This window comes from Lathyrus oleraceus, chromosome 4 (assembly GCF_024323335.1).
Source record: "Lathyrus oleraceus cultivar Zhongwan6 chromosome 4, CAAS_Psat_ZW6_1.0, whole genome shotgun sequence".
Lineage (NCBI taxonomy): Eukaryota > Viridiplantae > Streptophyta > Magnoliopsida > Fabales > Fabaceae > Lathyrus > Lathyrus oleraceus.
In genome coordinates, this window is record NC_066582.1 from 245,490,512 (window position 1) to 245,515,936 (window position 25,425).

General features: G+C 41.1%; 3 protein-coding genes across 3 annotated transcripts; all 3 read right to left on the bottom strand.

Annotated features, from left to right (window-relative positions):
* Positions 1-3,349: 3,349 nt before the first annotated feature.
* LOC127136887 (uncharacterized) lies at positions 3,350-5,311 on the bottom strand. Its single transcript, XM_051063398.1, has 3 exons — positions 5,103-5,311; positions 4,060-4,868; positions 3,350-3,954 (listed from the first exon to the last, which is right to left on the bottom strand). The coding sequence occupies exons 1-3, from the start codon at positions 5,309-5,311 to the stop codon at positions 3,350-3,352; spliced, it is 1,623 nt and encodes a 540-aa protein (XP_050919355.1).
* Positions 5,312-9,779: 4,468 nt separating this feature from the next.
* Positions 9,780-10,331, bottom strand: LOC127136888 (uncharacterized). Its single transcript, XM_051063399.1, has one exon. The coding sequence runs from the start codon at positions 10,329-10,331 to the stop codon at positions 9,780-9,782; it is 552 nt and encodes a 183-aa protein (XP_050919356.1).
* A 13,705-nt stretch (positions 10,332-24,036) lies between these two features.
* On the bottom strand, positions 24,037-24,744 carry LOC127136889 (uncharacterized). Its single transcript, XM_051063400.1, has one exon. The coding sequence runs from the start codon at positions 24,742-24,744 to the stop codon at positions 24,037-24,039; it is 708 nt and encodes a 235-aa protein (XP_050919357.1).
* Positions 24,745-25,425: the final 681 nt, after the last annotated feature.

Below are 25,425 nucleotides of genomic sequence, written 5' to 3' on the forward strand. Positions count from 1 at the left end.
CTGATGGTGAAGAAGTTTCTGATATATAACACATAGCATTCTTAGGTCTATGGTTGTCCAAATTCTTCTTTTGCTGCAAATCTCTACAAGTTGCTAAGAGATTTCTAACGCTCGCTAACCAATTGCATGCTGGTCGAAGAGTGTGTTTGAGTGAACTCTTGTTGGCTAGTTTGTACGAAAGTCTAGGATCAGCTAGTGCTAAGCTAAAGGAATACGAAGCTGGCACCAATCTATTACTATCTGGGCCTTATTGGCTTTTTCAATTGTGGCTTAATGCCACTTTCGAATCCTTTTTACCAACACGAGGGAACATCAAAGAAGATGCCCCAGAGGTAATGAATCGAAGTATTAAGGGCACCAGACTCCTTCGACTGACTCCAGATGATGACGTTGATAATTTACAAACTTCCCTCACCAAGTACACTTTGATGTTCTCGAAACGTCATCATTTCCTTCCTTCGATGGCTCCTTTTTCCAGTCGAACGCATGGTCCTTCCTGGTTTACTGCCTCGCTCGAAGACGCTGTGAAAAATGCCAATACAGAGATCGAAGAGATATGGCGTGCCTTTCTCCTTCCAAGGCAACTTGTTTCTAGGATTCTGCCAGTGAAGAGTCATGTGTGTCTGTTGGCTTACCAGCCTAATTTTGTCTCTCGACAATTTGGGTTGTGTCAACTTATCCCTTTCTCTTTATTCAAACGAAAGCGCGAGATCTGCTGTGCAGGAACTGAATGGAGCGCTAGAGACATTGCCGTCCACAAAGAATTCCATGCCAATTTTTCCGAATTCCAATTAATAGCCTTCCAACCATCGTTCTATTCCACCAATGGTTTCGCCACTTGGTGGACAGATTTCTATTCCAAGAACATGTTTTCGACTGCTGAAATCAAAGAACGTCTAACGAAGGCTTTTTCGTCTTTGCAGGAAAATGTCCCCAAGGGTAAGCTTACTCATTCTGCAGAAATCCAAGCATTTCAAAAGTACTTTGAAACTGTCTATAACCCAACGAACATCGTTGACACTGTTTGTTATGCAACCCCAATTTTAAAAGAAAGATTTGAAAAGCAGATTGCCAAAAGAAAATCTCTCAAAACTGTAAAACCTGAACTGAAATATGACGTGGCTTTTGAGTGCGAACCACCCAAATTCCCAAAGTTACCCAGTGCAAATTTTGCTTTGTCATTTTTCCCCCTTACCCTTACTGGTTCACGTGTGGGAACATTTTTAACATCCTAAAAAATGACCAACAAAAGCCTGCAAAAAGAGTAGTTGCTACCAAACATACCTTAGACAGTTTCAAAGGCTTCCTTCACTTTGATTTATCTGCAGTGAGAATTACTTCTCCGACATGTGAAGGTGTGGAATGTTTGGATTTCTTGGTTTTACAACTTCTTTTCGTTTCTTACCAGTCTTTTAACCATTTGCATGTTTCGACTAACTCACATCCTTCTTTAGTTGTCGAAAGGAAGGTGGTGAAGAAAGAAAAACCTGTGGCGAAGGCTACTTCGACTACTGCTTCCAAGCCAACTATCTCTTCGAGCCAGGGAGTGCCTTCTGGTGCCGCTCCAGAAAAAACAGAAAAGGGTTCAAAGGTATTACATCAAATAACTTTTGTATCTCTTTCTAATTTCTTGCTAATTATTTATGGTTTTCTTTTTTCAGGGTAGTGGCAAGCCTCCCTTGACACCCAAGAAAAGAAAAACTCCTCCTGCTAATGTCATTCTTATCGAAGATGATGAAGAGGATACTCCTCCTACTCCACTCAAGAAGAAACAGAAGAAGAATAAGGCCACAGTTGCCCCTTTCCAACCAAATCAACAACAAGGTGTCGAAACCACCACTCTCCCTCCTCTTCTAAAGAAAACTCCATCTCAACCTTCTAGTGCTGCAGAACTGGAGCATATTGGGAGCAATTCCTCCGATCCAGAGGTTCAACAGGTATATTTCGACCTGAAGTATTTTATCGTTCGACAAATTTCACATTTCTAATCTAACATTTCAGTTTCAGGACAAAACCACCACTCCCCTTATTTCTACTGCCAATTAAAGCGATCCTTCGAGCGACATGAATCCATCTCCTCCTCCGACAGTCAGCGGTGCTATCCGAAACAAAGGCTCTTCGACTGGGGCTCACAATCTTGAAGAAGATAACGCTCAGAATGAAGAAGAAACCTCTTCCCCTCGTGAAGATGGTAAAAGGGATTCGAAGCACGCTGACGAGAAGGACTCAATAGGGAAAGAAAACTCTGAGAGTACTCCTAGTGATTCTCCCACCAGGGCTGCGTTCCCTTCAAATGATGTTGATGAGGAAGATCAGGATTCAGATGAAATTGAGGGGTATTTTCGAGAAGATGAAGACATAAATATGGGAGAAGCTGATGCTGAGGGGAATCAAACTGGAACTAGCAATGCCAGCGCCGATACGGTCTCAAATCCCACTAAAGTTCGACCATCCATCACCCAAACTTCACCCACACCACTTACTGAGGAAGAGAAAAGATCTTTAAAACAAAATGATCCCCTCAAGTATGTGAGGTTAATGATGGCTCAAAGAGAGTCTTCTTCAGAGCAGAGTGTTTCTGGAGCTTCGACCCAATCTGGTGCTAGTGCAAACCAAGCATCACATGACGAACTCCTTCAGCAGGTGAAGAAGGCAGTTTTTGACGTAAACTCTTTGATGAGTTAAAGAATAATGTGGGGGCGAGCTTTAGCATAAAGAAGTTGATAAGCAAAATTAACATCACTGCTTGCCCCACTGATGTAGGTGAAGTCCTTATTGATATTCAAAACCTCATTGACCAAGTGTGTGCTGAATATCATAGGGAGGTGGACGCCCAAGCTAAGCTTCTATCGACTGAAAAAGCTCAAGCCATTGAATTTGATAATGCCTTTCGAACTTCACAAGCTTCTGAGGAATTAACCGCTTCCAGAAAATCAGCCCAAGCAGAGTTCGACACTTACACTGCTTCGATACGCCTATGGGAATCTCATATTGCAGAATTGCAGCAAAAGATTTCTGATGCTAAGGTGAAGCAGGCTGCTATCCGAGGCTTGGATAGTACTGAAGCTGATGATCTGGCGAAGCAAAGCGTGGACCACGTCGAAAAAGCCACGGCTATGAACGAAGATATTGCACGCCTCAGAGGAGTTCAAGCGGCTGTCCAGTATAAGATTGGCTTGGTGAAGAAGAAATATGATCGAATGAGGGCCACTATTCCTTTTTGATTTCCTCCTGTATTTGCTTTGTTCGATTCTTGTTTACTTGTAACTTGATTCAGACGAAAACCAATTTGGCACATATTTTGAATTTAAATATCTTCTCCATTTTGGCCATGATAGTTCTTTACTTACTATGCTGTTATGATTCTAACTTCGTGCATAAATGGTTTATACCTCTTTAAGTATTTTCCATTTACTTTTAGGATCCTTCGATCCTCTACTAGTTCTTCTATTTCGTATGCATTGTTTGAAAAGGCTTTTAGAATTCGAAAAGGTCCTTCCCAATATGGAGACCATTTTCCTAATGCCTTATTCTTTCGATCCATAGGCAATATGACTTTCCATACTAAATCATTCGTAGTAAAAGTTTTACCTCTGACCCTCTTATTGTATGCCCTTGCTACCCTCTCCTTCTGTCTTCTTAATACTTCTAACGCATGTAACCTTTCTTCGTCCAAATCCACCAACTCATTTATCATCATTTCCCAGTATAAATCAGATGGGATTTCTCCTTGTCTTTGGATTCTCACTGATTGTAAGTAGACTTCGACAGGTAGTACTGCATCATGTCCAAATGTAAGCTGGAAAGGTGTAGTGTTAGTGGCTTCTTTAGGGGAGGTTCGACAAGCCCAGAGTGCTTGGTCTAAAGTTTTGTGCCAACTTTTTGGCTTTTTTCCTACATGCTTTTTGATTAGCCCAATTATCACTTTATTGGCTGCTTCAACTTGCCCATTGGCTTGAGCATAATATGGTGTGGATGTTAATAATTTGAACCCCATTTCCTTCGCAAATTCTTGCATCTTTCGACCAGTAAAGATTGATCCTTGATCTGTTGTTATACTTTCTGGGATTCCAAATCTGTATAAAATTTGCCTTTGAATGAATTCGATAACAGTCTCTTGATCCACATTTACTAGAGGTACTGCTTCGACCCATTTAGTGAAATAGTTAATTCCTACAAGTATGTATCTTTGACCTTTGGATGAATGGGGTATAATCTCACCAATTAGATCTAATGCCCAACCTCTGAAGGGACAAGGCTTAATAATCGTATGAAGTTTGCTTGCAGGAGCATGTTGAATTCCTGCGTGTATTTGACATTCCTGGCAACCCTTAGCAAACTCTATACAATCTTTTAACATGGTGGGCCAATACATTCCATTTCTGAAAAGCAACCATTTCATCTTATGGCCTGCCTGATGTGCTCCACAAGCTCCACTGTGTACACTGGATAATGCCAAGTAAGCTTCGCTTTCTCCTAAGCATTTCAACAGGATCCCTTCAGGGGTTTTCTTGAATAATTCATTCCCTATCAATATATAAGATAGAGCCCTGTACTTGGTTTTTCTTTCTGTGTCTGTCGAAGGGTCCTTGAGATAATTAATAATTGGATTCCTCCAGTCTGTATCTATCAAGGTGTCAATGGACAATACTTCAAACTCCTCTTTGTTAGCATATCCTAACTGGGTGCTTTCCAAATTCGTCGGAGATAATCTGGCAGCCATTGCCTTTCCTCTTACTTTGACAAGCTCTTCTAGCTTTTCTTTTGAAATTCTATACCCTGAGGCTATTTGTGCTAAGTCATTAGCCTCTTGGTTTTTTATTCTAGGAACATGTTTTATGTCGACGTACTCGAATTTTTTGAGTAACCTATTTGCAATGACGAAGTACATAATCAAATTTTCTTTTATACATTTGTACTCCTTCGTCAGTTTCTTGCTTACTAATTCTGAATCTCCTTTAATTTCGACCCTAGTTGCCCCCAATTCCAACAAAGCCTCAAGTCCTGCAATAAGAGCTTCATATTCTGCTTCGTTGTTGGAACAAAGGGGACCTTCAATTCTATATTTGAGTTTTGTTGGAATTCTGTCAGGAGAAATTAACATTATCCCAACCCCACTTCCATTCTTATGAGTGGAACCGTCGAAGAATAATTTCCAAGGTTTCAACTCAACTTGAAATTGAGGATTTTCGACCAGTGCATGGTCTACAATAAAATCTGATACTATTTGTCCCTTCATTGCCTTTAAAGGCATAAAGGTTAAAGAGTATTCAGTGAGCGCTAAAGCCCATTTGCCAATTCGGCTGTGCATTATTGGCTTAGATAACATATACTTGATGACATCAAAATGCGAAGAGACGTATAAATCAACAAGTTTTATATAATATTTAAGTTTAGTACAAGAGAAATGCAAACAAAGACACAACTCTTCTATTGAAGTTTATCTAGTTTCTGCATAATTTAAAACCCTACTAAGGTAGTAAATGGCTCTTTCGACGCCATCTTCATTCTCTTGCGCCAACATGCTACCTATGGTAGTGTCGGAAGCTGATATATACAGTCTCATAGGCTTCTTTCCACATGGTGGTGCCAAGATAGGAGGATTCGCCAGATAATGTTTGATCTTGTCGAATGCCCCTTGGTGTTCGTCATTCCATTCGAACTTGCCTTGTTTCAGGCGCAGAAGGGGAGAGAAGGCTTGAGTTCGACCACTTAAATTCGAGATGAATCTTCTTAGGAAGTTTATCTTTCCTAATAATGATTGCAGTTCCTTTTTGGTTGATGGTGCTTTGGTCTCCATAATAGCCTTCGTCTTGTTCTGATTGATTTCTATCCCCTTTTTGTGGACCAAAAAGCCCAGGAAATCTCCAGCCTGCACAAAGAATGCACACTTAAGAGGATTCATTTTTAAACCATGTTTTCTCATTCTTTCGAATGACTGGCTGAGATGGGATAGATGGTCTTCATCCGACGTAGATTTTAGCACAATGTCATCTATGTATACTTGCATGAATGTCTCTATATAATCATGAAATATAGAGTTCATTGCTCGCTGGTATGTTGCCCTAGTGTTTTTTAGGCCAAAAGGCATGACTATCCATTCGTAAGTGCCTATTTCCCCTGGACATCGAAAAGCTGTTTTAGAAACATCTTCTTTTGCGATGAAAATCTGGTTATAGCCAGAATATCCATCAAGCATGCTGAGATACTCATAGCTTGCGGCTGAGTCAACCAACATCTCTGCCACAGGCATTGGATACTCATCCTTAGGGGTTGCTGCATTTAGATCACGAAAATCTATACATACTCGCAAAGAGCCATTTTTCTTGATAACATGGACAATATTAGCAATCAAATCGACATACCTTGTGGTCCTGATGAAGTTGCAACGAAGAAGTCTTTCGACCTCTTTTTTGATCTTTGTGAGGATTTCTGGTGTGAATCTTCTTGGAGTCTGCTTGATGGGCTTCTTGCCATCCTTTATAGGCAGCTTTAATTCGACCAGGTCCCTCTTCAAACCAGGCATCTCGTCGTAATCCCAAGCGAAGCAATCTTTGTTCTTCCTTAGTAATTCAATCACTCTCACTTTTAACTTGGGGTCCAGTTTAGCGCTGATGTAGGTAATTCTTTTTGCACTTCCATCTCCGAGATCAATCTCTTCGAGAGGATCTTGTGCTAACATCTTTTCACTTGACGTTACTGGATCTTTTTCAAATCCCAGAGGCTCTTCGTCGTAGATGGCGTCCAACCTCTGTTCTGCTGGTTCCATAGGTACTTGTTCGTCAGGGGGTTTTGGTTCAAAGAATTCCCCTGGTCCTGTATTACAGATTTCACTATATGTGGCCTTGTTAGCCATGTTTGTTATCTCGGCTTCGAGAGCCGCTTGTCTTTTGTTCTCAGCCATGTAGGCCGAAATCTTTTCAAAGAAAGAAGACTCAGTCATAGTACAGGTCTTCATCCCAGCCTGTTGGTCGTATCTCAGATGAGTCTCCTATTTCTGGGTCTCCCATAATCTCTATATCCCACTGGAAGCCATTTGGGTGGAGAGTCAAAAAGTACAAGGCATTTTTATTTGGGGCGTAGCCTTCTTCTGCTGGGTAACACGGTCATATGTGTGCCAAATTTCTGTCGAAGTTTCTCTTGTCCACATGGTTTACTTCTACCCTGAAGTAACTTTGGTCGGCTTCGACATTCTCTACCACGCCGTCTTCTCTCCAGATAGATATTCTTTGATGCATAGTCGAAGGGACCGCTCCTATTCCATGTATCCACTCTCTCCTCAGTAGTAAGTTGTAATTTGCTTTTGCAGGTATTAACATAAACATCGTTGGTCTTGTGATTGACCCAACAGTTAAGTCCACCTGTATGACGCCCAACGTCTGTCCTATCTTTCCTTCATAATTTGACAGCACCATGTTGTGGGGTTTGACGTCAGTGTCGAACATCCCTATCCTTTTCAACATGAATTGGGGCATCAAATTAACGGCTGCTCCCCCGTCCACCAAGACTTTATTCACTCCCACCTGTCCAACTTTGGCCTTAATGTATAGGGGTTTGAGGTGACTCTGCATCCCCTGGTGTGGCCTTTCGAACATAGCATTCTATTCTTCGACAACACCATTGTTCAGAACATAATAATACACTGGTTGATGCTTCGCCATCTCTGCAGCGTCCGCTTCCTCATTATCTTCGACCTCTGTTTCCTGGTTATACTCGTGCGGCAAAACTGAGACCATGTTACAATTCATATTCACGGAATACACTCTGTCGGACTCGAAATCATCTGTGAGCATTTCCTCTTCTTTCGCTTGTTCCTTCTGAACCTTCTGAGTTATGTTTTCATCTGGAAATAACTTTCTTCCTTTGGGTGGTTTGGTCGAATCCATGATATTTGGGGGATTCTTGACGCTGCTGGATTCTCCAGTTTCTTTTTTATTCATTTCTCTTTCTGCTTTCCTCATCCTTTGATGCCTCCTCCATTGGGATCTCGACATAGGGTTCTTTCCTTTGTAATTTTCTAACCTGACAGTCTCTCTTTTGGACGCCTGAAACTATTTTCTATACGCCCACGAGGTTCTTCCTCCATCTTCGAAACTTCTCCATTTTCCTTTCTTTGGTCCCGCCTGAGTCCACTTGTCCTCAGGGACTTCTGCTGGCAATTTAAACATGACTCTCTTCGCCCTTGGATGAGGGCTATCTGGTCTCCTAGGTGCTCCCCTCTTGTCGAAGCTATACATGTTTGGATTTCCTCCATGTCCGTCCCAACCTTGGTCATATGGGATTCTTTCGAATGCTTCGGCTAATTCTCTGTTATACACTGCCCCACACCTGGGACACATTAAACATTCCGTTTCATATTTGTAGAAGCACACAACGAAACCCAGAAGGCTTTCTCCTGGTGTGGGATACACCTTCTGCAACTGGCTTTCTTTCCTCCAGTTTCTCTCGGTCTTTGTCCATTACCATCTCTCATAATCTTCAGCCACCCTTCGAGAGATCCTGATGCTGCATCTTGGGCACAACAACATATCAACATTCTTTTTGTGACATCTCCAGAGATACTCGCGTAGGCTTTCGTTGGCTTTGGGATAACCAAACTTCATCCCTTCCTGCTCCATCTTCAAACATTCCTCCACTTCTTCCATTTCTAGGGGAATTTGCTTCAGGTCTACCATGTTGACGCCCAGACTAGCGTCATCAGTGATTGAAATTGCTTCGAACTTCTTTCTTAGGCCCTCAGTAGCCTCAGTTGTTTTCCCTTTAAGACCTTCAGTGGTCCTTGGTTCGACGTTAGCAGCCTGTTTGCCCTTGATAGAAGTTCCAAAGGAAACGTCGTTACTTAGGCCATCAGTAGCCTGCTTTCCATCCAATGTGTAGCTTCCAGTTCCTGCTGCTTTTGCAACCTCCACTTCCCCTACGTCAACCATGTTGATTTCGACAGGCTCAACATAGTTGGTCTCAGCAACGTTAAGGGGATCAGTATCAACTTTCATCTGGTTTTTCCCTTTGTCGGCGAACTTGAGGCGGCCATCTCTGATTGCGTTCTGAATAAGATCCCTGAAAAGAAAGCATTGTGAAGTTTTATGGCCCAAAAAACTGTGATATTTACAGAAACCTCGTTTCTTTCGTTGTTCTAACGGAGGAATCTTGGTATTAGGAGGCACTATCATTTGGCCATCTTTTACTAATAGGTCAAAGATCTCGTCACATTTCGAGACATCAAATGTGTAAGTCTTTTTGGGAAACCTATCGTTCTTTTCAGTTTCGACAGGATTTCTGCCATTCGAAGGTGTAAGTAATTTGCAAGCATAGGGTGGTGCTTCCTTTAATTCTGCCAAATCTACTTCGAATTCCTCAAGACCATAGGGGTCTTCAGCAATTTCGGACTCTTCGTCTTCGAATTCGACATAAGCAACCCTCTCTTTCTTATAATTCTTATTTGCTCTGGCCTTTTCAGATTTTAAGCGTTCGACCTGTCGAACCCTATCTGCTAATTGGGCCATGTCTCTTAGATGCTGGGTGTCTAACTTTTTCCTGATGGAATAGTCCAGACCTCCAGCGGCTATTTCGACCAACTTGTGTTCAGGTACTATTGTAAAACATCTAGATTTTAACAAGCGGAACCTATTCAGATAATCATTTATAGGTTCGGTGAATTTTCTCTTGATGCTGGCTAGTTCCTTAAGACTTATCTTAGTTTGGCCCATGTAGAATTGTTCATGAAACAATCTTTCTAACTGGGGCCAAGCATCTATGGGATTTGGTGGTAAAGTCGTAAACTACGTGAAGGCGTTCTTTGTTAAAGAACTAGGGAAATATTTCATCCTCAAGTTCTCACTGTTTGCCAAACCCCCTGCCTCAGTCATGTATCTGGCTATATGCTCTATAGTGGATTCACTAGTATCCCCTGAGAATTTGGTGAACTTAGGGATTTTACAACCCCTTGGTAATTCTGTTTGCAGGACATACTCTGACAGAGGAGAAGAATAGTTTGGCCGTCGAAGTCTTGTGTTTAGACCATTATGGGCCATGATTCTCTCTATCATACTGGTTAGGTCATTTTCCATCATGTTTTCCCGTCTAACCCTATGAATTACTTCGTCTGTGTCCTGGTCTCTATTAACCATTATCACTCTCCTAGGTTGTTCTTCAGCGACTTCCCGTCGAATTGGCTGTTGTTCCAATCTTGCCCCCATGACTCTTTCGTTAGGGGCTTGCCTTTGCGGTCGAACCTGATCTATCGTTGGTTCTTCGCCCTTGATTATAACCTGGTTTGGCCTACGTCGAACAGCAGGTTGTGGGGCGCCTAGAAAATCTGTTATGCGTCCCATCTGTGTTGACAATTGTTGGTATGTTTGGGCATTGTCGGTATTAGTCTTATTCACATTCTGTATTAACGGAGAGAAATGGTATTCATTTCTCTGGCCAGAACTCCTACCATATCATGGTTACTGGCATCCATTTGTTGTCTAAAGGCTGCCTGACTATTCGTTGTAAGGGTAGGTAGTAGGGTGGGGATCCCTTGTGATTGGTTATTTCGACTTATGTGGTTCATGCCGGATCCAGAATTTTGGATTGGTGAAATAACTGTACTATGTGGTTAAGTATATATGGAAGAATTGTTTTGAAGCCATGCCATGGCAGTTGATGGCATTCCATAAGGGTAATCTCTCACAGGCCTAAAGTTTTCGAATCTTGGTGGCCTAGGGGTTAAACTGCAGGCATATCTGCCGCGCCTGATATGATAGGCATTACTGTCGAATTATGCAAGGCCATGGATCCAATCGTTGGTATGGCCTGTGCTTTAGGGATTTCAGTGGACACATTAATCGAATTTGCTCCGATTGTGCCTGCTCCATGGGGGGAGGACTGTTCCCCTTGACTGGTTGTATTAACCATCTTTTTCGCGTTTTTTCCGTTGGTTATAGGATGTGAATTATTGGCTATCCTGCCACTTCTAAGGATCATACAACACTAAATTTTTAACCAAAAGAATAACGGCAATTTTGCGAATAAAACAACTGTTTTAATCAACAATCCTTTTGACACTGTCCCACCAGGGGTGCCAATTTGTTTACCAGTGATTTCTGATAAACAACCGCTAGTCTTCCAAATTTGTATATTTTTGGTAACTCGCAGGATCGACTAGATTGATCATAGGACACGTGTCTTAAGAATTGTTATTACTGTGATTTGACTCATAATTACGTTTGTTTCTAATTTGTGGATGACAAAAAGTGTTTAGACAACAAATCTAAGTGAAACTTATGACTTTGTGAACAAAGTAGATAATGATCACTTGGTATTAAAAGGTTTAAAGGTAGTGAAAAGGCTTAGGAAAGGTAAAGATAAATGACTCAAAGTAAATGCTTTATGTTTTAAGAAAGTCTTGGAAATGAAGATTCTGGCGGAATGTAAATGCAGAAATGAAAAGTAATGATAAGCTACTGAAAAGTAAGGGCAATTCGACAGATAAAGGCAGTAAAAATACTTTGATTTAAACAATTGGTATGAAAAATATAACATGAACGAAACTTATGGTGTTCTTCATACATACATTTTCAGCGTAAAACTCTTTTCTCTCGCTCCGGTACTTCGAATGTATTTTGTGAATTTCTGTATATTTGTTTGAACACCTCTTGAATCTAAAACTAAGATCCCTATTTATAGTAATTCGACCCTAACGGCCTTTACATGTATGATTGCCATGTTCGCCGTTTGTCATACCCCAAAATTTGCCCATCAATAGTTCAAGACATTTTTCAGGGGCATTCCGACTCATTTTATGGCACTGATCTTAAAGGGACAAAGGCCCAGCTCACGAATGGCCCAATCCAGAAAATGGCCCAAACTGGCCTGTTCGCTACACGCTCGCCTAGCGAACGTTACGTTCGCTACACGCTCGCCTAGCGAAGCAAACGTTCGCTACCAGCTCGCCTAGCGAAGCTGACAGACAACAAAAAATTTCGGGCTTCGTTCTGAGCCCATTAGGTCATGAAAAAGGGCATTATAAATACCAGCACTTCAGTAATGAAAGGAGAACGAAAAAAGGAGGAAAGGAGAACTCTAGCAAGCAAACCCTAGCGCTCACAGACGGAAAACCCTAAAGGAAGCCCTGAAGGAAAAGCCGGCGGCATCAAGGTCACTTCCGCTCAATTCGATCCGATCGGCCAACTCAAGGTTACAATTCGATTACAAACAGGTTGGCATTGCTATTACTACCTTATGTTCTTAATTTGCATATGATATCATGATTGAATTTATGAAACTATCTTAAGTTTTACATATGAATTTAAGTATGCATGAACACTTGAATGTCTAACCACATAATCTCTGTAATGAATGCTATAAAGTGTGAAGCTTGCTGCCATTATATCGTTATTAAAACCGGAATCCGCAGCCACTCGCTAGCACATCGCTAAGCGAGCATGCAGCGAGTATTCGCTAAGCCTTCGCTAGGCGAGGCAGGCGCGAACCTGACAGTAGCCAACTTTTCTGTTCTGACTCTTCATTCATGTTTTATCATAGCCAGGCATTGTTTATATGATCCTATTACTGTTGTGATTTCTTTTGCAGTGTAATCCTCGATTGCACCCTGATTTGGTATGCTAACCCGTTTGTTGAATTTTGCAAAGGTTCATATGTCCCAGAAAAAAGACCGCCGTTAGGTCTTCCACTTTATTTGCGGGATACCCTTGTGGAGGCTCACCCTAAATTTTAATAATTAATTTTAATGTGTTAATTTTAATGTATTAATTTTAATGTATTATTTTTAATGTATTGATTTTAATGTGGAGCTTCATCATAATCACCTAATTAACTTTAAAATGTGGCCTTTAAATATGTGATCTTGGACCCCTCTTTTGCCTTATGATATTACGGTATTACGGTCATGTCCCGCGAATGTAGGGATACACTTAGCGAAGACCCTTCGATTAAATCATCATAAAATAAATCATGGTCCCTCGGATGTTGCCTTCGAAAATACGATTTTGTCCCTCGATGACCCTTCGGTGTAGCCTACGGTTAAATGATGATCGTCCCTTCGAATGCTAAGGTATCCTTACAACGGTTGCCTTCAATGACCTATCGATGACCCTACGATGACCCTTAAACATCCAAAGGGTAAAATTACTTACTTCTCAATAGTAAGGACAGTTTTACCCTCATAAGGATAGGAAACGTTCATAACGACCTTAGGAAGGTATAACTCTCAATTGCTGGATCATAACCTAAAACATTTCCCACCCCTCACACTTTGCAAATCCTAGAAAATCACCACTTGGTATACATTCATACTAGAATCATTACCAAGTTACATTTTTCTAAACCGTTTTCAAAACCAAACGAGATAAACACTTTGTATACATTCATACGAGAATCATTACAAAGTTAAACTCTCTTTTCAAAACCTTTTCTAAACCGCTTTCAAAATCAAACGAGATAAATACTTTGTATACATTCATACGAGAATCATTACAAAGTTAAACTCTCTTTCAAACATTTTTTAAGCAATTCACCAACACTTTTTCCAGACAAAAATATAAGTGATCCAGCAATTAAGAGCCCATGGATAACCATGGATACAAAGGGTGCTAATACCTTCCCTTTGTATAATGTACCTCCCGAACCCAAAATCTATTGAGGTCTTTCCTGTTCTTTTCCACCTTTCCTTATTGGATAAAAGAAAAGTCGGTGGCGACTCTTGCTATCCGCGACATTGCGATAAAAAGCAAAATACCCCAAGTCAGTTCACCGTATGACAGAACTGGCGACTCTGCTGGGGATACTTTAAAAAGAGTGGTTACCTTAAAAAACAAGATCACTTATTTAAAATTGTCTGATTTACTTTTAAGGGATTGCTTGGGTATTCTTGAGTGAAAGATCCTACACCCGGATCTAGTGTACCTTAGGTAAGTAGCAATAGATCATCGCGACTATCCGGCGTATACTGGAATGGTTAAAATGATGGCTACGGTTAATGTGACACTTTGGTTGTCCTGATGTTCCTCATGTTACTTGAGGAAAAATTTGGCTTCCGCGTGGTGTCATTAAAGCATTAACCAGACCTTTAGAACCCTAATTGACTCATCCTGGCCATTAGAAAGTAGTGAGATAACTGACTTCGGTTCCGACTGGGGTTGGTTGAGACTCGATACTACACTCTTTGAGATTGGACTTTAGGGAAGCTTCGGTCAACCACTTGGTGTTGCACTGAAGTGGACTTAAAGGAAGGTCGATGATCTGAGATCCTTTTAGAACCCGGTTACTATTCTAGGACAGGTTGAACCAACTAAACTTCAGTGGGGAGGGTACTTACCTATAGAACTCATGCAAGCCTTAAAACCTAGGAATGATGGTTGTGTGACTTGCTTGTGCTTGTTATTTATTTAACCTCATAACATCATAACATCATGACATCATAACATTGTACTAACCATTTCAAGGACTTAGGGATTTAACTTTGCTCTGTTTTGTAAAAAAAAAAAAACAAAAAAAAGTCTCCTTTTTTTGGTAGTCTATACAAATTTAAATTCCAAAAGGCCTTGAAAACATTTCATACATTGCATAGCATGACATAACATTGCATAACAGGTACTCTAAAGGGATCAACGTTCTCACGGTTTTCCTCCACACAGAAAAATGGACCTCGAACAAGTTGTCAAAGATCTCCAGGCTCAGAATGCTCAACTCCAGAAGATGATCTTGAACTTATCCAGGGGGCAGGAGGAACTGAAGGCTCTCTTGCTCGAAAAGAAAAAAGACAAGAAACCTGTGAGTCACATTAACCCGGGAAGAAGGCAGTTTACGAAGATCAATATGACTTTAGCACAAGCACTGCAGGGTATGCTAAAAGCAAATTTAATTACTCTCAGAGATCCTCCTGCAAAACCCAACACTACTTCTCCTCGTTATAATCCCAATGCCAGGTGTGCATATCACTCCGATAGCCCCGGGCATGATACAAACAATTGTTGGTCGTTGAAGAACAAAATTCAGGATATGATCGACGCTGGAGAATTTGAATCTGATCCGCCTGAGACTCCTAATGTCATCACTGCTCCTCTGCCTAATCAAGATGAGACTGTCAATGCTGTGGAAGATACTGATAACGATTATGACTTGGATAGCTGGATTTTCCCAACAATTGGTGACAGACTCGACAATTGGAAGGCTGAAGACACTATCCCGATTTCCTTTAGTCAAGAGTAATTGTTATTGCTATTTTAGTGCTTCAAAGCATTGTGTCTATGCCCGGGGCACAATAGCTAATTTTTCAAGGGTTTTGTCATTTTCATAAGCATATTCATATTCAATAAATCAATGGACTTTTTGCATTCAAATGTTGCGCTCTTTATCTTTCCTGTCATTTTTCAAACAAGCTATGTTTTCTTGCACACACTCACGTAACAAATCGCAGATCCATATCCACTCTGGATCCTGTTGATAGTAATTCCGCTACTGTTCATTATGACTTTGAAAATCCGATCTACCAAGCCGAGGATGGAGGTGAGGAAGATTGTGAAGTCCCTGGAGAACTTGCCAAACTGGTACTACAAGAAGAAAAGACCATACAGCCGCATGAGGAATCAATTGAAATTGTAAATCTGGGTACTGAAATAGACAAGAAAGAAGTCAGAGGTTTCTTGGGGCACTCGAATTACATTGCCCGATTCATTCCACACTTGACTGCTACCTGCAAACCCATCTTCAAATTACTGAGAAAAAAATCAAGAGATGGTATGGAATGATGAATGCAAAGAAGCTTTTGACAAAATCAGGAAATATCTCCAAGAACCTCCAATTCTGATGCTACCAGTTGAAGGAAGACCTCTAACTATGTATTTGACCGTGTTAGAAAATTCAATAGGGTGTGCTGGGGCAACATGACGAGTCTGGTCGAAAGGAGCATGTCATACACTGCCTTAGCAAAAGGTACCGACTGTGAAACAAGATACTCACAGCTCGAGAAAGCTTGCTGCGCTTTGGCTTGGGCTGCTCGCCGACTAAGACAGTATATGTTGAATCATACCACTTTATTGATTTCTAAGATGGATTCTATCAAATATCTATTTGAGAAACCTGCTGTCTCCTGAGAGAGTTATCACTGATAATGGTACTAAACTGAACTCTGCATGCAGTTCAAAATAAAACACCATAACTCTTCTCCGTACCGGCCAAAGACGAACGACGCCGTGGAGGCTGCTAACAATATCAAGAATATAACAGTAACATACAAAGACTGGTATGCGATGTTACCTTTTGCTCTTCATGGTTACCGCACTTCGACAGGGGCAACCCCTTTCTCTTTAGTCTATGGAATGGAAGCCGTTTTACCAGTGGAAGTTCAGATCCCCTCTCTAAGAATTGTGAAAGATGCAGGCTTAGATGAGGATGAATGGATTCAAGCTCGACTCGATCAGATAAATTTGATTGATGAAAAGAGACTTGCGGCTGTTTGTCATGGGCAGATATATCAGAAGCGCATGACCCAGGCATTTAACAAAAAGGTCAAGAGACGAGTGTACCAAATCGGCGACTTAGTTATCAAGCGTATCATTCTACCACAAGGTGATCCCAGGGGCAAATGGACTCCCACATACGAGGGGCCATTTGTAGTTAAGAAGGTAGTCTCTGGTGGAGCCATGATGCTCGCTACAATGGACGGCGAAGAGTCCCTGCATCCTGTGAACGCTGACATAGTTAAAAAATACTACGCATAAAAGAGACCCGCTAGGTCGACGTACCTTGGCAAAAGTAAGGGCATCCCGGCGAACCAAAAGGGTTCGGGCAAAAATTAGGGATAAACATATAAAGACGTACACCCGGCAAGTCGAAAACCTGAAAAGGCGGCTTGAGCAAAAAAGGGTATCCCGGTGGACTGAAAACCTGAAAAGGCGGTCCAGGCAAAAATTAGGGATTAAAGCGTATGACTATGCCCCGTTCTCTGTCTGCTTCAACCAAGTTCAAGGGACTGAACAAGCCAATCACTTCTATCCGACAGCAGGAGATGAGATGCCTGAAGACATAATGACAGTGGTGGAATTGGAATCGATAGGACTTTTTCTGCATAGCTTTCTCTTTGTTTGCCTGACAATTTCCTCTTACTAGGATTTCTGTCTCCTTGTACTCAAATTGCCTATTTATAGGCCCTCTTTCAAAATCAATACAATTTCATTTCCAAAAAGATGCTTTCGTTTTACTTTCTCTGTTTTGTTTGCGTAAACGTCCATTGATTTAACTTGAATTGATATATGCATTTGAATATGATCAATGTTTATCAAAATACATGCATAAAATAACAATAGCAATTACTACTAGACTTCAGGATCGAGGAGAAGGGCTAATCATGCTTTCCAATGAATCCGTTGCTAATCCTATTCCCCAACAAGAACCAGCTATTTCCCAGCAAAGGTCGGCATCATCAGACATACTGGTCATCTCTTCTACCCTCAGCCAGGCTCGGTTAAATATCCCTGCCATCAGATAAAAGTCAAATACCCCTAGCTAAGGAAGGGTCATCAATACAAATGTCTCCAACCAGAAGAATGAGACTTATTTTCCCAGTAGAGTCCCCTGGAAGAACGTTTCAGACACATAGTGCATTCATTACATCATTTCATATCACATACCTACATACAATTTTCGTTCCGCATCATATACATTACATCATTTCATAACATATACATGTATACAATGCTCTCATTTATTCCAAACGCATAATTCACTCATTACATCATTTCACAGCATACGCATGCATACAACATTTGCATCTCATGCATCATGACATGGCATGAAGCTAACTTTATTTTTCAGGTCAATTATCCTCCTGACATAGTCAAAACAAAGGTCCATTCAGACAGACATCTTTATCAATTACGTTCAAGATGCAACTATATCCCTCAGATACTGCCTAGCGTACGGTACATTCCGAGGTGTGGTCTAGCGTACGACTACTTTCTTCTTCAGATACATCTTTCAGATATACTTCATGTCACTATTCATTCTGACATCCTCCTAACGATGGCATCTATAAGCTCATCCCAGACATTCATTGCCAATACAACATATACAAATACTAGCAGATATAGCCTAGCGTACGGTTCATTCTGATTCAGCTCAACATATGACTCCTTCAACTCAGATACGATCTAGCGTACGATCCATTCTGACCTTCAACAACTCAGATACGATCTAGCATACGATCCATTCTAACCTTCAACAACTCAGATACGATCTAGCATACGATCCATTCTGACCTTCAACAACTCCAATACAGTCTAATGTACGACCAAGTTAGACCCTCAAGTCAGATTCTGCAAATACAGTCTAATGTACGACCAAGTTAGACCCTCAAGTCAGATTCTGCAAATACAGTCTAATGTACGACCAAGTTAGACCTTCAAGTCAGATTCTGCAAATACAGTCTAATGTACGACCAAGTTAGACCTTCCAGTCATCAAATACAGTCTAATGTACGACCAAGTTAGACCTTCCAGTCATCAAATACAGTCTAATGTACGACCAAGTTAGACTAGAAGCTGCTCAAATACAGTCTAATGTACGACCAAGTTAGACTAGAAGCTGCTCAAATACAGTCTAATGTACGACCAAGTTAGACTAGAAGCTGCTCAAATACAGTCTAATGTACGACCAAGTTAGACCAGATGCCGCTCAAATACCGTCTAACGTACGACCAAGTTAGACCGTCAAGTCCTCGGATTCTGCCCAGATACAGTCTAATGTGCGACCAAGTTAGACCAGATTCTGCTCAGTGACAGTCTAATGTACGACCAAGTTAGACCGTCAAGTCCTCGGATTCTGCCCAGATACAGTCTAATGTGCGACCAAGTTAGACCAGATTCTGCTCAGTGACAGTCTAATGTACGACCAAGTTAGACCGTCAAGTCCTCGGATGCTGCCCGAATACAGTCTAATGTACGACCAAGTTAGACCAGATGCTGCTCGAATACAGTCTAATGTACGACCAAGTTAGACCTTCATCTCCTCAGATGCTACCTAGTGTACGGTACATCTCTGAATTGTAGTCTAGCGTACGACTACCCCCTTTTCATCATCAGATCCAGCCTAACGGACGGCTGATTCTGCTCACATACAGTCTAATGTACGACCCAATTAGACCTTCAAGTCCTTAGATGCTACCTAGTGTACGGTACATTTCTGAAGTGTAGTCTAGTGTACGACTACCCCCTTTTTATCATCAGATTCGGCCTAATGGACGGCTCATCCTGCAGCTCCAATACAGTCTATCATAAGACCCATTTGGATCTTCAACTCAGAGACGATCTAGCGTACGATCCATTCTGATTTTTCATCCTCGGCAAAGTCATCCGCCTAACGAACAGCTCACTCTGGTATTCAGATACGGTCCAGTGTATGATCCATTCTGATCCCTTATCCCCAGCAGTATATAGCATACTCCGACTCCCCGGCGAAGTCGACAGCATAATGGATGACTCACTATACGGTCTGACGTACGACCCGGTGTGACACCCATGTCTCCAGATACCGTCTAACGTACGATACAATCTGGAAATCTCCTCATCAAACTTCCTGGATGGCATCTTTAAGCCCATCTCCGTCAAGACTAATTGACAAGCGCAAATTGTTGGGGCATTCTAGTGTTCAATAATCTTTCACCTCCAGACCACGAACGACACATACCATTCTACCCTCTCGGCTCAAGAATATTGAACAGGGGCAGCTGTCATACCCCAAAATTTGCCCATCAATAGTTCAAGACATTTTTCAGGGGCATTCCGACTCATTTTATGGCACTGATCTTAAAGGGACAAAGGCCCAGCTCACGAATGGCCCAATCCAGAAAATGGCCCAAACTGGCCTGTTCGCTACACGCTCGCCTAGCGAACGTTACGTTCGCTACACGCTCGCCTAGCGAACGTTCGCTACACGCTCGCCTAGCGAAGCAAACGTTCGCTACCAGCTCGCCTAGCGAAGCTGACAGACAACAAAAAATTTCGGGCTTCGTTCTAAGCCCATTAGGTCATGAAAAAGGGCATTATAAATACCAACACTTCAGTAATGAAAGGAGAACGAAAAAAGGAGGAAAGGAGAACTCTAGCAAGCAAACCCTAGCGCTCACAGACGGAAAACCCTAAAGGAAGCCCTGAAGGAAAAGCCGGCGGCATCAAGGTCACTTCCGCTCAATTCGATCCGATCGGCCAACTCAAGGTTACAATTCGATTACAAACAGGTTGGCATTGCTATTACTACCTTATGTTCTTAATTTGCATATAATATCATGATTGAATTTATGAAACTATCTTAAGTTTTACATATGAATTTAAGTATGCATGAACACTTGAATGTCTAACCACATAATCTCTGTAATGAATGCTATAAAGTGTGAAGCTTGCTGCCATTATATCGTTATTAAAACCGGAATCCGCAGCCGCTCGCTAGCACATCGCTAAGCGAGCATGCAGCGAGTATTCGCTAAGCCTTCGCTAGGCGAGGCAGGCGCGAACTTGACAGTAGCCAACTTTTCTGTTCTGACTCTTCATTCATGTTTTATCATAGCCAGGCATTGTTTATATGATCCTATTACTGTTGTGATTTCTTTTGCGGTGTAATCCTCGATTGCACCCTGATTTGGTATGCTAACCCGTATGTTGAATTTTGCAAAGGTTCATATGTCCCAGAAAAAAGACCGCCGTTAGGTCTTCCACTTTATTTGCGGGATACCCTTGTGGAGGCTCACCCTAAATTTTAATAATTAATTTTAATGTGTTAATTTTAATGTATTAATTTTAATGTATTATTTTTAATGTATTGATTTTAATGTGGAGCTTCATCATAATCACCTAATTAACTTTAAAATGTGGCCTTTAAATATGTGATCTTGGACCCCTCTTTTGCCTTATGATATTACGGTATTACGGTCATGTCCCGCGAATGTAGGGATACACTTAGCGAAGACCCTTCGATTAAATCATCATAAAATAAATCATGGTCCCTCGGATGTTGCCTTCGAAAATACGATTTTGTCCCTCGATGACCCTTCGGTGTAGCCTACGGTTAAATGATGATCGTCCCTTCGAATGCTAAGGTATCCTTACAACGGTTGCCTTCAATGACCTATCGATGACCCTACGATGACCCTTAAACATCCAAAGGGTAAAATTACTTACTTCTCAATAGTAAGGACAGTTTTACCCTCATAAGGATAGGAAACGTTCATAACGACCTTAGGAAGGTATAACTCTCAATTGCTGGATCATAACCTAAAACATTTCCCACCCCTCACACTTTGCAAATCCTAGAAAATCACCACTTGGTATACATTCATACTAGAATCATTACCAAGTTACATTTTTCTAAACCGTTTTCAAAACCAAACGAGATAAACACTTTGTATACATTCATACGAGAATCATTACAAAGTTAAACTCTCTTTTCAAAACCTTTTCTAAACCGCTTTCAAAATCAAACGAGATAAATACTTTGTATACATTCATACGAGAATCATTACAAAGTTAAACTCTCTTTCAAACATTTTTTAAGCAATTCACCAACACTTTTTCCAGACAAAAATATAAGTGATCCAGCAATTAAGAGCCCATGGATAACCATGGATACAAAGGGTGCTAATACCTTCCCTTTGTATAATGTACCTCCCGAACCCAAAATCTATTGAGGTCTTTCCTGTTCTTTTCCACCTTTCCTTATTGGATAAAAGAAAAGTCGGTGGCGACTCTTGCTATCCGCGACATTGCGATAAAAAGCAAAATACCCCAAGTCAGTTCACCGTATGACACCGTTCCCAAGCGTTGCATATTTTAGATGTTTCCACGTGTTGATCTGACGAAACAGCTCTGTTTTAAATTTCAAATACTTCCGTTTGAAGTCTCGACTCTGTAAACACCTATGTCGAAGACAACTTTATGATAATCCAAAAATCTTCTAAGTTCCAGGCTTCGACAGGAAATAATTGCTTATCCACAAAGAGAATTAAAACAGCTTCGCTACAGTCATTTCTTGCTTATTCTCAAAACTTAATATTTCAAAAGACCTTTTAACTGTCTGTCGAAATCCCTAGCTAACAACAACATGATCTGAAAGTACCTTAGGCTTTGGTTGATCAGGCATATAGAATGCATCATACTGGTCATCTCCAATTTCGGATCCATGATGAGTAGACGTATCAGAAGGTTCTGCACGGTCTCCATCTCCTTTGCCTCCTACTGGTATCTGAACCAATCTCTTCTTGGTGGGGACGTAACTTTCATCTTGGGGATTCGGACCTGGTGCGCCATCATTCCTTCTTGCCCTAGCTTCTTCCTCCTCGCTCCTCTCTCTCTAAGCGATCGCAAGCATTGTCTCCAACAGCTGGTCCATCTTCTCCTGGATCTTATTGATGTCTATCCTCATGGTAACCTGGTTGACCTCCACTTGCTCTAATGTCATCTTGTATTTTCTTCGTGTCTCGTACCGGTGTTGATTAGTTAGTGTGGCTGGATAAAGGGTAAAAAGGTTGGGTAAGTTTTTTTATTTTCATGACGTGTGATGCATAATGAAGATGCGAATGTTATGCATATTTTATTTCCAGGGAGTCATTCGAGTTTCATTAGTTGTTAGTAATTCGAAGAAACATAAAATACTTAGAATAGCAATAATGGAGTAATTTTTAAACGTCATTCATTCCAATACATAACATAGAGATCCAAAACGGTCATAGTTCAAAAGTACATATGTTAAAGGAACAAAATACAAGACATAGACAAATTAAACAGCTGGCTTTCTGGCCTGAAGCTCTTCTAGTTCCTCATTGAATCTCTTCAACAACCCTTTGCAGAGCAGAACGAAATTGATTATGGCTGGAGGGGTGCTATCTTCTTTCAACTCTTCGACTGCGTCTCTCAACCTCCATGGCAATTCTTTAGCTACCCAATTACAGAATCCTACTAGTCCATCGAGTTTTGCACGAAACTTATCCCTGTCCCCTTGTAAGAAGTCTATGGTTTTCTTAAAGGATTCATAATCTTCAATCACATAGTCTCGCTCTTTCAACCATATGGAGTTGTCTTAGCATAATGACTCTAGCTGGTTCTTCCAATAGCTTACAGACTCCCTGACATCTCTTACTTCTCGACACTTCTCCTCCCATACCATGGGTGACACCCTAGAAGCTTCAGTGGCTAGTTTCTTGAGTCGGCGCTCCTGATCTACTCCAGCTTTTGCCTGACGAACAAAATTGGTAAGTTCTTTTATCTGAGCCCCAAGTGTATCCCTTATCGTCTTGTTTTCCTTTGTAGCTAGATGCCACCAACGCTCATTGTCTTGACATTCTTTCTGAGCTTGTCGTAGTTGACCTTTAAGAGTATTCAAACAATGATCAGCCTGTTCTAATCCCACTTTGATCTTCTTTCTCTTATGTTCCTCCTTGTTGAACTTTTCCACATGTGCTTGAAGTTGTGCTTCTTTTCTCTCAAGATCCCACTTCATATTGTTTTTCTCATTGATGGTTTGCTGGAGTTTTATCTGCAGCTCTTCATTCTCTTTTTCTAACTTTGCCATGGCGGTCTTGAGTTCCTCAATTTCTTTAATAGGGACATGGGTGAGCTTAAGTTCAGGAAGAGGTATAGGTGTCCGAATGACAAATGGCATTTTAATTATTTGCACCCTTTCCTTTACCCATTGAAAATATGGTTCTTTTGTAATCCCATTTGCTTTCCCTAACTCAGCTTTCCCTTTTCGATTGATATTCTTCCAAGCTTCTTTGATTCGCTGGAATAAGCTAGGATTCTCAACCCCAAAGTCAAGTAACAAGAAAGCTTCCAAAGAATTTGCCTCTGGAGGGCCTTCCATTGGGTAGCCAAGTTGTCTGAGAGATAGAACTGGATTAGCATTTACACATCCTTGAGTTCCAATGAGCGGTAGATTTGGGAAATCTCCACAACTGAATATGATGTCTGCGTTGATATATTCTTTGGAGTACCAAGAGAGATCTTCAGATCGGAGTGATCCCAATCTCTGAGGCCAACTAATATCTGTCTATTCAACCCAAGCACCTGTCTTCGGAAGATGTTCTATAAACCACTGATACAATAAAGGAGCACAACAAGCAATCAATCCCTTCTTCTTAATATACCTATGACTTATGTGATAATAGACATCGGCTAACAAAGTGGGTACTGGGTTCCTAGTAAGGAAAACACAAATGGAAGTCATGTCTACGAAACCATCCATATTAGGGAATAGGACGATGCCATAGATAGCCAATGCAATAGCAGAGTAACAAGCATCCCAACTTTCTGCCTTCAACGGGGTATGAGCTCTTTCCAAAAGAAAACTTAGTGAAAACCCTTTGGTATTTCCTTTGGTCTCTAAATTGTCTTTTGCTTCCTTTTCATCCATGTGAAGCGCACTGGCAATGACCTCGAGGGGAAAAGATTCATTTGTCCCTTCAAATAGTGACTTGTCCTTCATAGGAATCCTAACAAGACGCTCGAATTCTTCCAACGTTGGTGCTAGCTGGAAGTCTTGGAATGTGAAGCATCTTAAAGGTAAGTCATAAAATTGGGCTAAAGTGATCAAGGTTGTATGGTCCACTTGTTGATTGAGGATGCTGAGCAAATTTCCATAATTCTTTCCAAAGTTGATTCTGTATACAGGGTGCATCTGAGAGACCAAGTTACGTAAATTCTTCAGATCGGGATCCTTGAACTTGAAGGAGTAAATGTTTCTTTTGCTTGATTCCATGTTTCTTGAATTCCTGCAACTCATGATACTCAGATTCCTTGGAAATAAAACAGTATGAATGTTATGCTATGAATGATATTATGCGTGCCACATGTAGGTTAATATACAGGTCGTGCGAGTGGGTATTCTTGGTTACTAAACAAAACCCTTTTGGTAGAATGCTAAAGGTAAGAAGTTCCCAAAGTTATCAATCAATATCTAGGAAAGTTATTGTCATGATGAAAACTCATTTGCAAATAACATCCCCAAACAAAGTTTCATCTGGGTGAGGCCTTTGTATGGTTCCAAAGAGGAAAACTCCTAGTGGGCCCATACTACACAACTCTCGAGTCCAAGGTTCTAATAAGGTTCTCAGAGTCATAGATAGAGGTTGGTGTCATACCCCAAAATTTGCCCGTTAATCTTGCAAGACATTTTCAAGGCACTCCAACTCATTTTTCAAGACATTGATCTTAAAGGAACAAAGACCCAACACACAAGCGGCCAAATCCAGAAAATGACTTAAACTGACTTGCTCGCTAGGCGAGCAAAATCATTCGCCTAGCGAATCCTTCGCTGCACCACTCGCCTAGCGAAGCTTGCGAATACCAGAAATTTTGGGCTTCATTCTGAGCCCATTAGGTCACAAAAACTATTATAAATACCAAGACCTCATTCAGAAAAAAGGGGGGAGAAAAAAAG